Here is an 18,342-nt window from a genome sequence, read left to right on the forward strand (position 1 = left end):
TGCTAGGCTGGTAAGCCCTGGAAGTAATTAAATATTGGATCCCACAGAGCTTCCAAACAAGCCCAAGCAAATGAGTACTGGGGTACCAGTCTGTCAAATCGCGTCTTTGCACCTTTCTAGGATTTTGAAGTGCTTTATAGGTGCAACGCCAACTTCTGATCTACAAAAGTTTAACAGATAAACCATATTGTTTTCCGTATCCCCATAGTCTCTATTTTTCCCGTTATTGTTAAAAGTAAACAAAAGCATTGTTAAAGCAGTGCAGCTCACAAGCCACTGTTGTTCCTCACTAGTAGTCCATTTTGTTTAGCATACTCGGTGCTCCAGGCAAAGAAGGAAAGCCGTCTATTTTAATAGCCTTTCCTTGATTTATTGCGCCACCTAGTCCTAATACCCTAACATTGCTGCCTCATTTCGCCTTATGCGAGTCATGGTCCTGCTGCATGGAACTTTATGTAATATTAAAACCGCACTATCTGCCCATTTATCATGAACAACTGATGAAAAGTGTGGGCACACATCTTCTTTTACATGGAAGTGCGAGATAGTTGTTTCGGAGCTGGGCCGGTGCTGCTACCCTGCTGCAGGACTCCATAAATCATAATAATTCCAACACATTTGCCCAGTCCTATCTCGTCCCTTACCAGTCCTGGTGTAGCCACAGATGGCTTTAAGCTGCTAGCGTTCTGTGAGGAACTCTGCAGCCCACCTCTGCCAATTCTTTCCACCATTATGCTCCATTATGCTCAATAAATTAACACATTTACTTCCTTTGGAAACCCTTTTATCAGTAGTTCTTAAACATCCTAATCGGAAAGGATGGTTTAGGAGCTCATTACGAGTGGCCTGCTGGGGATGTGATATTTATGGCATTCTTTTACATCTAACACCACGGGGATCGGAAATTAAAAGGTGCCATCATTTTTGCCTGTTACAAGTGGTGCCCTTTAAAAGAGGGCATAACAGGGATATTGGTGATTTGCACAGCAGAATTTACATTTACTCCTACTTACCGGGTGTTTTGCTTGGGAAATTGTGGAGATATGAGATTTTCTAGGAAAGCTGTAATTTTGATCATTGTATAAACCATTGAGAAGGGATTTTAAAACAAGCATTGGCATAGCCAATAGGTATTTCCTCTGGGACCTTATAAGTGTTTAGCCATGCAACACTTGCTGTTGCACCAGGATATTGTGCTGGATAACTAAACACTTATAAGGTCCCAAAGGTCCCAAAGGCGAGCTCTATTGACTATGCCAATGCTTGTTTTTAAAGGTATTGAAATAACTTGAAAACATTGAAAAAAAACACGAGAATGGACCACAAATAGAAACTGAAAACAGGAAAGCCTAGGTATACTGAAAGGATGACTGTCCAAGTGAAGCTACAAGTAAATATACTGGAAAGCACTTGAGTGGCTTGGTTCACGTCATGGGCACCCTGAAAGAACAAGACATAAAGAAATGGCATATACAGTGTTGACACTGGTAGTCAGCAGCTGAATTTCAGGTTCAAATGTAATCAGCCTGATGGAGCAAGGGAGACCCATACGGTTGAGGGAGGGTGAAAGACGCACTGGAATGCAAGTGGGGAACATCAGGCTCAAATGGAGAACATGGAATGTTAAGTGGGCCTATGTGAACTAAATAGAGGTACATAGGTCTATATTCCACCACCAGGGGCAAATATGGAACACTGCAGATCTGTATTACGTGGCAAACAAGCTACATTGGGGCACAAAGGGGCTAAAAGGTCCACTTATTTCTTTTGGGCTGACTACGGTTGCTGTTCCCCTAGCACATTCACCCACCCAAATATGTACATCTGCCACTTACCTGTTCTTCAATGATGAGACTGTTTTTCCTAAGCACATATTCCATCAAAGCTCTTCCATTCATATCATAATATCCTTTGGTTGTTAAATTGGATATTAAACTTAAAGTGGCAAGAATAACCTGTGATGAAGCAAAAAATGGTTAGTGAGAAACCCTTTTGATGTATAAATAAAACCAAATCCCACATTCTGGTGAGGGAGCAGCACGGGAGTGTGAGAAAACCATACAATCTCTCCTTCCTTTTTGTTCATAGAGGAAATAGAAATACACTTGTATGTGTGGAAAGCTAGTACCTGGATATAGCCTTTGAAAAAATATTGGAAAATGGTTATTAAGACACTCTGAGAATAAAACTTGAATCAATTTAATTAAACTGTTTTTACAGAATGTCTGACCAAAGCGTGATTGAGGGAATATTCAAACATTCCAGGTGGTGTACGCCTTCTATAGGTGATTGGAACTTGGTAAAAGATTGAAAGATACATTGCAAAAGATGTCTAGGTAGGTTACAACTAGCAAAGAAGCTCTCAGGACCTTGTATTGATTACAAAAATGCAAATGAGAAATCAGTAGGCTGTAGATTCCAATAATGTGGAAATGAAAAAAAACTAGAGTAGTCTGTGGGAAGAATGATGGCCACTGTCTAACTCAACCTGCAGGATTTAGCAGACCTACACTATACTATATATTGGGTCTGAAAATGAGTTGACACAGAGAAGGACAGGAAAACTTGGATATGTCCACTTGAACAGGGAAACAGTAGACACAAGACACTGAGGAGACACACATGGATGGAGGTTGCATGACCCAACACCTGCACGAAAGACCAGCCTTAGAAAAATACAACAGACTGTGGTATACGCACCACTGCAATGAGTCCACGTAAGTAGAGAATACTGCACTATTCAAAAAGTGCATAACTTAAATTAGATTGCGTTGCTAATTATGAAACTGCTTGACCACAGAATGCTGCACACATAATAACTTGATGGTACCTTGTGATTGTCATCCTCAAGCACGTGACGGACAGCATCCAGATAAGAGGCACCTTCTGAATCTATGAAATGAAGCCATACATCAAATGTTCATAACACATAGATATTGTCTTTGTCTAGTACGATCAGGAATAATAGATAAGTAGATGAAGCTTCCACTATTACATGTGCCTACCTACCTGAGGGTCCTGTCAAGTCTTGGTGTGTGTGTCTGTGACTGTGAGCCTCATGGGCCTATCAATGTCTTCCTGTTCTACTCTGCATGTCTGTGCCATCATGTACCACTGAGTGTGTCTGTGTCTTCCTGCCCCATATTTTATGTCCCTTTTTGTTCCTCACCGAAGTCTATGTCAGGATCTCTTTCCACAGTGTCCCTGTCCCATTATTGGCTCACAGTGGGAGCAATTTATCAAAAAGACAGATGTGGAAATGTTTGACCACTACTTTATTTCTTCACCACGACTCATGTTAACGATGGGAGGATTTATTCTTAAATTACAGTGCTCTACCAGGAACTGTTGGCAGTCAGTGTAGCTGAGGAATATGAAATTGAGGTGATTTGCTCATAGCTGCACCATGTTGGTTAAGTAAGAGGGTAAGTTGGAATTATAACTTAGGGCTCCACATTCCATGAAAGCATTCAGTCCTTTAACTATCTTCCATGTCTATCGAAATCACATGCTGCCACCCACCCACTGAGAGGCTTACCAGTTTCAGCAAGAAGCTTGCAGAGCAGCTTTATTGTTGTGGCACGGGACTCTGCACCCATATGGATCAAGCTACTTCCAAAATATTTAAGGACCTCACTAGAGCTAGAATGGGCTGCAAGAGTAAAGTGAAGAGAAAAATAGACATACATGAAAAATGACATACAATAAAATCATGCACGGAGGAACTAAACGCAGGGGAGCAGGTCATCAAGGCCAAATGTAAGGAAATTTTCAACGCATATCCAGGAGGTACAATATCAATAGTTTACAACATTTAATGATGATCGGTGGAGCACATGGTACTCATGTGACTACTATAGCTGTATATAGTAAATTGGACAACGTGTTCTAATAGAAAGCTAACAAATGCACTGGGAAGGGAGGTAATTACTGAAGCAACAATAGCTTTTAAGAAGATCAAGTGATGTGCAGAGCAGTGGACAGAAATTAATGTTTCGGAGGACCCGATCACTGGTAAAGACCGTCATATACTTGCAGTATCACAAATATATACATATATACATTTATGACCAACTCACCCAGTGACAGGATAATGGCCGTGGACACCTTGACTGACTCTTCCCTTTCATCTGAACCTCCACGGTAGGGTACGCAGATCTGTCAATAACAAAGCCATATTAAACAATAATGGAAGCTAGGCTATTTGAAAGCCAACCCTATACATCTGGAAAGCAAATTCCATTCAGTGGGGAAATGACGGCATAAGAGTTTGTCAGGATTTGTGGGGCCATGATGGTGGAATTGCAAATTCTCAGTTGCCATTCTAAGATTAACGCCTTAGTTTCCTATGGTTTCTGCATGGTTTGGAGACTGAAGTCTCACAACATTGCAGCAGGCAGTCGTACTGAATGCTATTTAACACAGTTGGCACTAGTGACAGCGTCTGCTGTTCAAGGAAATCAAGACAGAGGCTGTTGTTGCACTTCAACTTAGTTTATCTCCAGGGACTGTAAGTGCGTTCCCCCTTTGCATCTCACAGTGTCTGGCTAGCAAGGTGGGTTGCATGCTTTTCAGAGCGGGCCTCTTTTGTGCACTTTTCCTCCCTTTTGTGTCCCCAGTTTCTGGTTGGCAGAGTAGTGAGCGAGTGTTTCTGTTGGTGCCTGCATTAGGGTCTTTTTCAGGTCTCACCGCCACTCGCTGCTTCTGCCGTACCGCTAGCAATAATTTCTTTTTTTTGTTCTTTGCTTGCATTCAGTTCTCGCAGATTGGTCCCCATCAGAGCTGCATGTCTTTTTGGTTCCTGTTCATTGCAAATTCCGCACACCAGCATTGCTATTTAGAATTTCATGCCATGGTCGTCAAGTTGTGTACTTCCTTTTTTAGGTCTTGTGACATAGGCAGTGCATGTGCTGCTCTCGTCTTACGAATCTTCTTGGAATTGATACAATTCCAAAAGCCTCGTCTTAGCTCCACCTTCAGCTTTGATTCGTGCGCGGCGTTTGGCATCACAAATTATGCCGATAGCAGTGCAATGATTGCATGCAAGGCATGTAAATCGCTTCTTGTTGCCATCCTGTCTCCTTTTAGCCATGCCTAGCGGGATTGGATCTCTTACCCGTGGCGTGACACAGTAGGTATATTATCAGCTTGCCACACTTTTTTTGTAAGCTTCTTTATTCTCTGCCGCCATGACGGTAAGCGTATGCTTCTCATAATTATTTATTTTGTTCATTGCGGCACTTTTTTTTGTAAGCTTGTTTTATGTAGTAGCTATTAAGTGACACATACTTTTGTAGAAGGGAATACTGAATATTACTTTAAGGGTGATTTGTCATCAATTATTCTGGCTGAACGTGCCACACCTGAACCAGTCATTTAAGGAGTTGTGACACTGGTCTTCGACTCCAGCCATTCTGATGACCGGTTGGTGCCATAATTGCGGGTGAGCAGCCGCACGGAAGATGACTATGTAGGTCTGTTAGTAGGGAAGAGCATGATAATGGGAGACAACAGTTACAACGCGGTCTTTACACCGCGATATGTTTACAACGCGGTCATTACAACGCAAGTCGTTACAACGACTTGCACTGGATGGCGCTATATAGTAAGGAATAGTATGATTTACTATTCCAATACCTTCCCTACTGTTACGTAGCTGGAGTTGTAATAGTAAATCATACTATTCCTAAGTCCCTCGCCTCTAGCGCAAGTCGTTCTAACAACTTGCATTGTAATGACCGCGTTGTGAACGTATCGCAGTGTAAAGACCGCGTTGTAAGGTCATACATTCCATGATAACAGCAGGTATGTTTTGACATGAGCACGACATCTTTGTAAGTCATCTTTGAACACGTGTGAAACCTAAAGCAGCATCTTGTAGGTGATTGGATGAAACCGAAACAGTAATGGATAGAGCGACTCCACTGAACAGTGGCATTTCCTTCTAGAGACAATTGGTAAAACCCTATGATACTCGTGGTTCGAGGTTCATTGCAGGGAACTTGATTCTAGGAGTTTGACATCATGGGATTTTGACAACTTGGCTTGTAGGTATGCTGCTTGCAGGTTAAAGTCCGAGACGGGGACAAGGATTGTGACACAATAGGAGATATAGAGAATGACAAGACAGGTACATGCATTGAAAGTTGGTATGTCTGGGACGCATGAAGATGCTCTTTAAGCCTGAAGGATATTTCACAATAGCCTTGGCTATTCGTCTGAAAAGGCGAGACCTGTGACTTCAGATGTTAGAAGCAAAACCCAGCTCAGATGCGTTCTACCCCGATTGAAGCCTGACACCATCCGGGTATGGTGTGCGACAAGGTGGGTTATGAAGAATGACAGGCAGTGTATGAGGGTTATATGTATTGTTATGGGTGGAGGAAGAGAGACTAGGGCATGAGGACTTTGACATGGCGTAAGGGAGACGGCTTGATGCATGATGACAACTGCTAGTAGCGGAACACCTGCACATTGAGGCTTGCTACCGGGAAGACACAGCGTGACACATGAAAATACTGAAAAACTTTAAGTGGGTGATAAGCATGACACTAGTAGGAAGGGGTTAGGAACATTGCATATGTTGAAGTGAGGCGGAATTGCCACTACAATTAAGTGGTGTTTAAACTTTTGACATCTGTAAACAGACACCGACTGAATCACTACTAGAAGCTGGATCCTGCCTGAGCACAATTGCTTCGATTCAAACATCTAAACAATACAGGAAAATAAAGAAACAAGTGTACATCAAAAAAAATACACAACATATGCAATTATTTCACTCACAAATAAAAAACTATGAAAAAGTTGACATTTTAATTGGAAGGTTGGAACTTTTCAAAATGTGTTTTTATTTCTCAGATTCAAAACAATATGCTAGACTGTTGCAAATCACTTTCTTTTTTGTTCCTACTGCTGGCGTTTTTCGTGTCTAGCAGTGCTCCAGTTGAGGCCACCATTTGTCCAACTGGATTCTAGTTGCTGTTCTTGTGCTGCTCCCACGAATCGTGCTAACAGTACCAACTTAATTTTTAGACTCCCAGTTGCAAATTCCTACTAATTTATAGAACATTAATACATATTCGATGTTTAGCTAGGTTTGCTTAATTAATTTGCTATTTGATTTGATTTTCTATTGTGGGCAGCCTGAGTAGGTGTTGCAGAATCCAGGTTAAGAACCACTGCACTAGATGGTAGAATCTATATTACCAGGCTGGAGGCATGGCTTTGAAGAGCAATTTTCATGTAACATGAGCCAGGTTGCCACCACGTCGATAGTTACTCCGGAGACCGAGAGCATATAATTAATTAATAGATGTGAAGACCTAGAAAATAGGTCCAGACAGGCAATCTAAGAGGCTGTAATATGGAAAAGGAAAGGGAGAAGAAGGAGAATATGTGGTGGAGTGCTTGAACAGCTCTTTAGACTTCCCTATAGGGATTGAAAGAGACCACAAAGGGGGAGAAAGAGCTATATGACAAAGCTAGACCTCAGGACATTGTGGCAAAGATCTCCTTGTGTTTGCCAAGATACCACATACCATCTGAATATATTAATTCTTGCAGAGAGGAGCAAACAGAAGACCATTCAAAGAGGAACCTGTAAAGGGATGGTTTTCCAAGACTTGATACACGACTCTCGGAACAAGGAGACTGTTTATGGGATAGCATGGTTTTGTCTAAATATAAATAAATCTGAAACACTTGCACTGATGCCTGCACAAACAGAAGTGAAGGGATTTAAAAAATAACTTCTATTACACTAAATATTAAAGACTTTGCATCACTCCATCACTGCCAAAGATGGTCCCTGATAAATGGTTAGCATTAGTAAAAGATATTAAGCAGGATCTGAGTAAATGTAGTATGCTCCCAGTCTCTTGGAAAGTACTCATAGCAGCAATAAAAAAAAACAAGCATTGAAAATGCATAGGTCTTGCTTTTGATTAAGTTAAAGGCATTAGCTTTGCTAATGCTATTGTATAGCAAAGCGAATGGCTTTAACTTGATTTTGAATTATGCATTTGGATTGTTTGAACTTATGTGTAGGGTAGTTTCTGTACATATTGACTTTAGGAACCCCAGCTGGATAAATAATGAATTTACTTTGATCGATGACATTAATCAGATGTATATGATATATACTATTTATCATTATTTATATAAGTATATGTTATATAGTAAAGTCTAGTTGGACAATTGACCCTCAGAGATAATCATTGTTAGTGATTATATATCTGTTTGTAAACCATTGTTATTGGGCAAATCTTTTCTTTTTCATGTCTCCATCCTTGGTGTACCTCCCTGTGTCCCTTCCCTTGTCAGGCCACTCTGTTGCTACCTATTATCAGAGCCAGAGTTGCTGAGAGGTAGACTTATGGGTGGTTCCTGCTGATGACCTCTCAACGCTGAAAGATCTGACAGAGGTATTTGCATTGTATTCTTTCTTTGCATCCTTGAAGCAAATTGGTTCATGTAGGCTCTTTATGGGTGATCATTTAATATTTTATACAAGCGAGTTCCCAAATGTTCCCCTCTAAAAATACTCTTACTATAAATTGGATTATTGCAGGACCCTCTTTGTTAGGAAATGTCAGTTGTCTCCTGCTGAAATACTTTGCATGTCCTCATGTATATACTTACCAGGTGATGCAGAGCCGTAAGCACGGTTGGCACAGTTTCCTTCAGTGCTCTGCAACTCTTGGTAACAGCTGCCTTCATGCATAACTCAAGGGTCTGCAAGGAGATAAGTCAATTGAGATGAGGCCAAAGGGCAAAATTGAGGACATGGTGAGGGTCAATGGTAAATGACAAACATCAAATTATACATTCTGTATGAATGCTAGAGTGAGTTTGTGTGTGAACAAGCTCTCTTATGTACTAATTCTAAATACACATGACCACAAGTATTTTTAGAAAGGTGACCATTAATATGTCTAATTGTTTCTTCATTGATGGCTCTGTTTTTTTGACTCACAGTGCCTCACACAGGAGTACCCTTTTATAATTAATGCCTGTCAGCAATCAAGATCTCTAATGTCCAAAGGGATTTCTGTAGAGGTTACCTAATGGAGTCAGATTTTGGATTATAGACCTTCAAGGAACCACAAGAGGACACATGCAGCATTTAACTGGTGTAACTGTAATAAATGATGGATGGAATGCTGAATGATTCAAACATTCTCCCCCAGTCAAGAGATATGGTTTAAATCCATCATTCTTTTGCCCACTATGCCACCAGAGTTTGGACGCAGCCTTATGCAAATCAGTCTTGACACTGTGTCTCATGGGAACAGTCCAGAGAAAATCGCCAAACCAGGTCCTCCCTGGACCAGAAACAAGCATCCTGGGACCGGTTTCAGGTTATGTCACCCTTTATCAGCCAGGCTAGCTTCAATACAGTGGCACAGTGAGCAAGGGACCCATGTCTGTGAATGTCCTTCCCACTTAGGGTGAAAAGTGTAACTGCAACAAATGATGGACGGAATGCTGAATGATTCAAACATACTCCCCAAGTCAAGAGATCTGGGTTAAATCCATTGTTCTTTTGCCCACTGCTGCACCCCAGTTTGGACCCACCCATATGCAATCAGCCTTGACCTTGTGCCTCATGGGAACAGTCCAGAACGAACTGCCAAGCCAGGTCTCCCTGGACAGGAAACAAGCATCCTGGGACCGGTTTTATTTCACCCTTCATCAGCCAGGCTAGCTTGAATCCAGTGGCACACTGAGCAAGGGGCCCACGTCTGGCGCATACTCATCCCACTTAGGGCGATAAGTGTAACTGCAACAAATGATGGACGGAATGCTGAATGATTCAAACATTCTCCCCCAGTCAAGAGATCTGGGTTTCCTTTGCGTATGTCACCCCAAGTTGGAAGGGTATGACCAGACGTTGGTCCCTAACTCACTACACCACTGGATTCAAGCTAGCTTGGCTGATGAAGGGTGATGCCCTGAAACCGGTCCCAGGATGCTTGTTTCCGGTCCACGGAGGACCTGGCTTGGCAGTTTGAGCTGGATGGTTCTCACAAGGAACAGGGTCAAGACTGATTTGCATATGGCTGTGTCGCAACTGGGGTGGTGCGGTGAGCAAAAGAATGATAGATTTAACCCAAATCCTTGTGACAGGGGGTGAATGTTTGCATTGTCCAGCATTTCGTCCATCAATTGTTCCTTTACATATGTTGCCCTAAGTGGGTGGGTCCCATGCTCACTACACCACTGGATTCAAGCTAGCCTGGCTGATGCAGGGTGATGCTCTGAAGCCAGTCCCAGGATGATTGTTTCCAGTCCATGGAGGACCTGGCATGGCAGTTTGGTCTGGAAGTTCCCACAAGGAACTGGGTCAAGACTGATTTGCATATGGATGGGTCCAAACTGGGGTAGTTTGTTAGCAAAAGAATGATGGATTTGACACAGATTGTTGTGACTTGGGGTGAATGTTTGCATTGTCCACCATTCTATCCATCAATTGTTCCTTTTGCATATGTCGTCCTGAGTAGTACGGGTATGCCCAGATGTGGGTCCGGTGTGCACTACACCACTGGATTCAAGCTAGCCTGGAGGATGAAGGGAGATGCCCTGAAACCGGTCCCAGGATGCTTGTTTCTGGTCCAGGGAAGACCTGGCTTGGCAGTTCGTGTTGGACTGTTCCCTCAAGGAACTTGGTCAAGACTGATTTGCATATGGCTGGGTCCAAATTGAGGTGGTGTGGTGAGCAAAGGAATGATGGATTTTACCCAGATCTTTGTGACTTGGGGTTACTGTTTGCATTGTCCAGCATTCCGTCCATCAATTGCTCCTTTGCATATGTCACCCCAACTGGGAAGGGTATGCCCAGACGTGGGTCTCGTGCTCATTACACCACTGGATTCAAGCTAGCCTGGCTGATGAAGGGTGATGTCCTGAAACGGGTCCCAGGATGCTTGTTTCTAGTCCATGGGAAGAAAGGCTTTGCAGTTCAGGCTGGATGGTTCCTATAAGGAACAGGGTGAAGACTGATTTGCTTAAGGCTGGGTCCACACTGGGGTGGTGTGGTGAGCAATAGAATGATGGATTTAACCCAGATCCCTGTAACTGGGCTTGAAGGTTTCCATTGCCCAGCAGCCCGCTCATCAATTGTTCCTTTGCAAATGTCGCCCTAAGTGGGAAGGGTATGCCCAGACGTGGGCGCCGTGCTCAATTCACCACTGGATTCAAGCTAGCCTGGCTGATGAAGGGTGATGCCCTGAAACTGGTCCTAGGATGCTTGCTTCCAGTCCAGGGAGGACCTGGCTTGGTAGCTCAGGCTGGACTGTTCCCTCAAGGAACAGGTCTAAGACTGAATTGCATATGGCTGGGTCCAAACTGTGGTGGTGTGGTGAACAAAAGAATGATGGATTTAACCCAGGTCTTTGTGACTGTGGGTGAATGTTTGGATTGTCCAGAATTCTGTCCATCAATTGTTTCTTTTGCATTTAACTGGGGCATGCCCTAACGCATGTAGCCTAGAATCACTTCTTGTCATTGTGGGCCCTGTATTCCTAACCACAGTTGCTGAAGGCCCTCGTTTTGGTTGTCCTAGTTCTCTTGGTGATTCTAGTTCTCTGGGTTGTCTGCTATGCCTGCTTCTTATGGCACTCTTGTCTAGATCCTCTTGGCCATTTTAGTCCCTCCCCCCAGTCATGGTCTTCTTGTTCCTCATCCTCCTGCTGGTCTTGATGGTACTAACTAGTTTTGTTTCTCTCCCTTTCCTTTTTCAAATCCTTATTCTGCATTTGCTACACCCATCCCTAGTCCTCCTAATGCTTGTTCTCACGATTCTCTTGTTGCTTGTATCCTGGTCCTCCAGGTCATGGTCCACTGATTCTCTTGGTGGACCTGGTAATCCTAGTGTTCCTAGTCTTCTCGGCTGCCCTGGTCCCTCTGCTCCTCCTGGTCATTCTCCTCATCCTGGTCTTCCACCAGCAGGTTTTCCTCTTCATGCTCCTGGTTTACCAGCTCTTCCTTTTCCTAGTTCTCCTAATTTCATGTTGGTTTTCAAGCTATCCTTTTTTCTAGATCTCTTCCTCCTGATTATCTTCTTAATCTTCTTTACCCTGTCCCACCTCGTAGTTTTCCTCAAACTCATACTTCTGGTCTTTATCCACATATTCTTGGTCCTGATCTTCTGGGTATTGATAATTGGTCATAAGTGGCCCTCATCCTCCTGAGACCCTTGTCCTGTTGGTAAATATTATCTTTACCATGGTGCTTCTTGCTGTGTCCCTCCTTGTTGTTCTTCTGGCGATCTTGCCCTGGTGTTCTTCGAACTTTTCATCCTTCTGTTCCCAGTCCTGCTGGTCCTCATGATCTTGCTTGTCCTTGTGTTTATGGTCCAACTAGTCTTGGTCATCCTCTTCCTAGTCCTCTGGATCCTCTAGTGCCATTCCTCCTAGCGGTCCTGATGTTGACCCTCATGGTGATCATGGCGGTGACTGCTGTTCTGTTCCTCCTGGCCTCCTCTTTCTCCTTCTCTTTTTAATTCTCCTCCTTTTTCTGTTCCTGCTCCTCCTGGGTTTCCTCCTTATTCTCCTAGTCCTCTTGGAAGTCCTTTTCCCAGTCCTCCTGGTCTTGATCCTCTTGGTTTCCCTAGTACTTGGACAAGGTATTGGCCCCCTGTTGGTCAAGTGACCCAAATCCTTCTGGTGGTCCTGGAGTTCATAAACTTCTTAGTGGTCCTGGACCCCCTTCAACTCCTCTAGTCATCCTCATGGCCATCTTCCTTCTCCTCATCCTGTGTGTGGTCTTTGTAGTGGTCTAAGTCCTCCTTGTGGATCTGGCCGTCTTCTTCCTTCTTGTTCTTGTGTCCTAGTCCTCCTGATGCCCCTCGTTTTCCACTTGCCAATCATTCTCCTCCTCTTTGGCCTCCTGGTTCTGGTATTCCTCATTCTAATTCTCCTCCTGGTTTTACTGATCCTTCCCTTTGTCTTGGGCATGCTGGTCCTCATGTCCTTGTGGCCTCAGTCATTCTAGCAGACTTGGTCTTTGGTGCCTGATGCTCCAGGTCTTTTTCATGGCCCTACTGATATTGCTTTCTCTTCCTTCTTTTGGACATCCAGTTCCTAACCCTACTGGTGGACCTGGTCATTCGCCTCCTCCTTCATTCAGTTGTACTGGCCCTTTTTCTGGTCCTTTGTGAGATTCTTGTACCCTTGTCCTCCTCGTCTGTGTAACCTCTTCACCCCTTAGTTCTCCCTCTTCATCCCACAGGTCCTCTGGGTATCTGCCTGATTCTGCAAGTGCTTCACCAATATATCCTCATCCAAAGTCAACCAGATACAGCCTCCAGTCAGAGGACACACTGAGATTGAGAATGTTTAGATGGACACCATTGAAAGGAAATTAGCCCCTTGTTTACATTTAGACAGTAAAATACAGTCATAATTTGGATGTTCCCCTAAACCCTGGACCTAGGTGCCACTACACCTGTTTCAGTATTAGCATTAGTGGATAAGGTATTTTTCAATGTCCCTCTTGCAGCCCTGCACATTGTGAACCAAGGGAGTGCAGATGTGCCTAATAGGGGGAGGGGTTGCTTAGAAGAGACACAGAGGTGACTTAGAGGCAGTAGCTGCAGCACATAAGATGGGTGACTGAAAGTAGATTTAGGAACACATTTAGGTTCACAGATGTTAATGAGGAGAATGATCACCTGCAGTGAAGGCTCAGAAGACTCATCAGGGGAACAGCCTCAAATGTGCATGGCCAGTAGGGTTTACACCAAAATGTTGTCATTTGTTTTTGGTTTGTAGCTGGCTTTCAAATTTTTATTCTAAGTGGAGGCTTTCAAAAGAAGGCCCATAAGGGAATCGTAACACCCTGTCCTTTGAACTGTAAGAGCTCAGACCAGGCAGAAACTGAATCACTTTGGACCTCAACATTAATCTTCTAGTCTCAAGGCTCATAAAAGTATATTTCTGTGCAAATGAAAATTGGCAGATTCAAGAAGTAATGATTCCAATAGCGAGTCCACCAAGGTCTGTCTCTCTTGCTTTTCCAGCAAATATAATTCACACCCCAGTAACTGTAGACTATTTAATTTGCAAAAATATTTTTTAAGTTCACATCGCAACCACAAATAGTATTCAATAATGCAAACACATTATTGATTTCCAACATGGTACATTTCAAGGGCTCCTCTTAAGACTGCTTTGTTTTACCTGTTTGGTCACCAGGAGTGTAATGCAAAGTCATTGTGATCTTTAGTGAAGGTCATTTATACATTTACTTGGACTGTCTAACTTTTATTTCAAAGGGTGTATGCAGCCCCTCAGACTAGAGAAGATACAATGGCACACAGTTTGTTCTAAGAGGTCTTCTTCTTCAACCAACTTTATTTCGTTTCAAGAAACCATAAAAGTGCACAGGACAAAAGCAATATAAATACATAAAAGCACAATAGATACGAATTACAGGTCATAGCAGTGTAATATATAAAACAATTACATTAATAATACATTGATTGTGAAAATGCTAAAACAATACTAAGACGAAAGCCGAAGGGACAAAAACCTCAGAAAAAAGTTCTAGGAAGTGGCCTCATTAGGGGTCGCCTATGTTACCTGTGTTATCTATATTATTGTCTAGTATGGGGAGGTCAAAAATATTCACTAAAATAGGTGGGGTACTAATGAGCCCTGCAATGATTGAAATAATATAATTTTCAAGCAATAAAACATAAATGGATGTCATTATACTGATACATTTCACCTAGCTGCTCGTCCTAATATAATGATAGGAGACTTATATTCGATTTTGCGATACAATCATACAAGTACATAAGAGAATCCATCACAGTAAAAAAAAGTATATGAATAGATTCATATGCCATACAATACAAGTGGTATTGTCCCCTATCGTACCACTTTATGAACCCCTCATATGAAACATTGATACTTTATAATATATTAATTGCGAATTTAGAAGTTGTAAAACAAAAAAGTTGCCCTGTCCCAATCAAAGGAACCAATTAAAAGAAGTGGATTTGAAAATTTGTGATGGAGATGTTCAAACATAGGACATATCAACACGATGTGCAAAATATCACTTTTAAAAGACAAATTACAGGAACAAAATGGAGAATCGGTATACTTAAACCATTTTTCCTCTGGATTTAACAACTGATGAAACAGACCCAGCCTAAAAAAGTTAAAAGACAGTACTGGTGAACAGGCATCCCATAGAGTAAGTATGACTGGAACTGTCTTAAACATGATCATTTTTTTAAATAATGGTTTGGCCAGTGATAGAGCTTCTCTCTCAGCAGCCTGGAACTAACTGTCTGTTGGACTCCTCCCTGCGGTCATGTGCATTCTTGTCAGCAAGCGAGTGAGGCTGCGGTGTTGGAGAGTGGAACGGCCGTTTGGAAGTGACATTGCTGGATTTGCCTCATTGTAGCCGTAGCCGTAACCGTAACTCCTCTGCCACTCCTCTGAGGGCTGTATTGGGCGCTCCCACTGCTGGTGCTGCTCCTTCAAGAACCAGGCGGTGTGTGCCACGGTTGCTCACGGCCTTTTGCAGCCTCTTGCGGCAGCAATTGCAGTTGCAGCTGAAGTGATATGAGCCAAGAGCCCTTGTGCCGGCAAAGAACACGGAGCATCAATGTCATCTGGAGGTGAGGAGAAGAGAGAGGGGAGAGCTAAGCTGAGGGGAGAGCCGTGGTCAAGTACTTACTTTCGCTTAGTTGCGGCCCCCTCTTGAATCCCACTTGACCCTCTTGGCTCTGCCCAGCCCCTCTTCAAACCCTGATGGCCATAAGGCCCTATTGCTCTTTCTCGTCCTGCTGCCTCAACTCTTAACGAATTCCTGCCTGGGGACCCGTGCAGAGGAGTAAACGGTAGTCAGGAGGACTAAGCCCCCTGAAATCCAGAGATGCAGCATCAGCCACAGTAGAGCAGCCGTCAGGCTAATTAGACGGGTCGCGGGACCAGCAGGTTGGGAAGCCAAGCACAAGCGCAGCCACCATTAGTAGGTGGCTGCTAAGTGAGAGACCCGGTAGCCAGCAGAAGCGGCCAGAACAGGACCGGGTGCAGCTTGCAAGCGAACTGCATTGTCCCCACTTGTTGGCCCCGATTGCCTCCCACTTCTCCTCTTGCATTCAGGAGCAGCATCGCAGAAACAGAAAGGAGAGCAGATTAGCAGCAGAGAATAAAACAAGGGCAAAGCGGTGTACAAAGACAACCAGAGATGGTAGCAGCCCTGTGGGGTTAAGAGTTCTTTCTTGTCCTGTCGCTGGGGGTTGAGAGACTTGGGCCCCCGGCTTCTTACTGCACCTAGTCCAAGAGGGGTTCCAGTAGGTGTTTCTCAGTGCACTTAGTGGTGGCTGACCAGCTGTCCTCTGCTCTCAGCGTCTATTCCTCCTTGCTGGTGAAACTGTCTGGTACACTAAGATGCAACTAGAGCCAACAAGCAGATCCACTGGAAGTGAAACTGTGAGAAGTTGGCCTGGCATATGCTGTCCACTATTCTAGTGGGCACCTTGCACCAGTCCAAACGACCCTTATTGATGGTAGGTTTAAAGATAATCTATATAGAAAGCTATCCTAGTGGTAGCTGTGGAGAGCAACCTTCAGGCTAAGTCTTGAAGGTATGTAAAGCAGCTTGTTTTGCCAGTCTATAATCTCATGAATGACCAATTGAAAGGAGAACCACGCTAGGTATATATATAACATATATGTATTTATTCTAAACACATCCCTCTAGTCTCTTTATGAGGCTAGAGGCGAAAGTACATTTGGTAAACATATTTAGCACACAGTAAATTAGCACAATATATGATTAGCCCTAGGGGCGTAATAAACCATATACTAAGAAAGTAGTATAAGAACTACAATAGACATAGAGACAAGGCCTAGGGCCTGTAAAACCGCTGGGGCAACCAGGAACCACCCAAGGAAGTGACAGAGATGACCCACGGGGCACACGTGCAGTGTCTAAACACAGCCGAGAATCACCATTGACTTCTATGGAGATAGTTGAGGTTAGAATTTTAAAGATTAGGGACACTTAGAAGTGGACTTGGAGCAAACCCATTTAGAACTAGGCAGCTCTAGAGTCAATACCCACGGGAGCACCGGAGTACTCGAGTTACATCACCCGTGGAAGCCGGGTGCATAGGTGTCTTTTTGTGTCAGGTTTCGTCGTCGTTTTCTATGGTGAGCTGCGGAAAAGAGCTGCAGCGACCAAGTAGAAAGTGTCCGGATGGATCCAAGGGTGGATCAGAGAGATGAAGAACCTGAAAGCAGAGAGGACAGAGTCTGGGTTACTAGCCAGTGACCAGGAAGGCGATGAGCAGACGCCCACCGATGTCCGGTGATTACAGGTACAGAAGGTGAAGCTTGACTCTTCAGCAATGAGGACCAGGATGCCTCAACAACAATAAGGAGCTGGATTTGAGCAGTGCCATGAGGGATGTCGAGTGCTGTGGTGTCGGTATCTGGATTGGACCCAACAAGCCTTGGCAACAGCAACCCATGTAGAAAGCAAATAAATTGGCGTTGGTGCAGACCAGAAAGGTCTGAGGGACTCACATTTTGGAGGGGAGTCAGGGCACATCTGGAGCAATCAGGGAAGCCCAAGAAACAAAAGAGTTACCTTCATGGGGACCCACCAGTCAACGGCCCAGGGACTATAATTAGCCCAATGCACAACTTCGGGAAAGCTTGGTAAGTTGATGCACTAGCAAATGTGCATAGTGTCCAGGAGTTCCGATTTCAAGTCACTTGTGAGGGCTGCGGGTCTCAGCTTTGCTGGGATCTCATGTCGGCCTCGGGGAAGTCTGGAAGTCTGTGTCCTGTGTTGCAAATCTGTCGGGATCCGGCGGGAGCCTTGGAAGATGCTTCTTTGGTGCCGGTTTGAACAGGGAAGTCACTCCTTGACCACAAGGGAGATCCTTCTGTCTTCTAGTCGAAATAGAATGTCAAAGTTCCAGGATATATGTTGTAGAGTTTCGTCCAGGTATAATCCAAAGTATTAAGGACTGGGTTCCTATACTTATTCTAAGTTTAGTGGTTGGACTTACTCTAGGGTCCCAACTACTGGAGGACCCAGGGAGGGGGTGGTTACACCCCTTTCCCCTTGTCCAGTTTCGCGCCAGAGCAGGGGCTGAGTGCCCCTGCAACCGGTTTGAACTTGGCTATGCACAGGGACACCAAGTGTGTCTGCAGCACTGTCTGAAAAGCATTCTATAAATGCACCCACCCAGCCCCAATACACTAAAGCCTACCTGGGAGGTGGTTACACCTCCCTGTGACAGGAAACCTATTGCCCAGTCCTTCCCTGCTGGAGTTTGGTCCAGCAGCAGGAGGTCAGGCCCGTGTC

General features: G+C 44.0%; 1 protein-coding gene across 1 annotated transcript in view; it reads right to left on the reverse strand.

Moving 5' to 3' along the window:
• LOC147663424 (maestro heat-like repeat-containing protein family member 1) overlaps positions 1-3,599 on the reverse strand; it is a 49,653-nt gene extending 46,054 nt beyond the window's left edge. The window contains exons 1-3 of the mRNA XM_086950466.1: positions 3,539-3,599; positions 2,831-2,892; positions 1,836-1,955 (exon numbers count right to left, since the gene is read on the reverse strand). Of these exons, the coding sequence (XP_086806592.1) occupies positions 1,836-1,955; positions 2,831-2,892; positions 3,539-3,599 (243 nt within the window). The remainder of the gene's footprint in view (positions 1-1,835; positions 1,956-2,830; positions 2,893-3,538) is intronic.
• Between the last annotated feature and the right edge of the window lie 14,743 nt (positions 3,600-18,342).

This window comes from Lissotriton vulgaris, unplaced genomic scaffold (assembly GCF_964263255.1).
Source record: "Lissotriton vulgaris unplaced genomic scaffold, aLisVul1.2 SCAFFOLD_395, whole genome shotgun sequence".
Lineage (NCBI taxonomy): Eukaryota > Metazoa > Chordata > Amphibia > Caudata > Salamandridae > Lissotriton > Lissotriton vulgaris.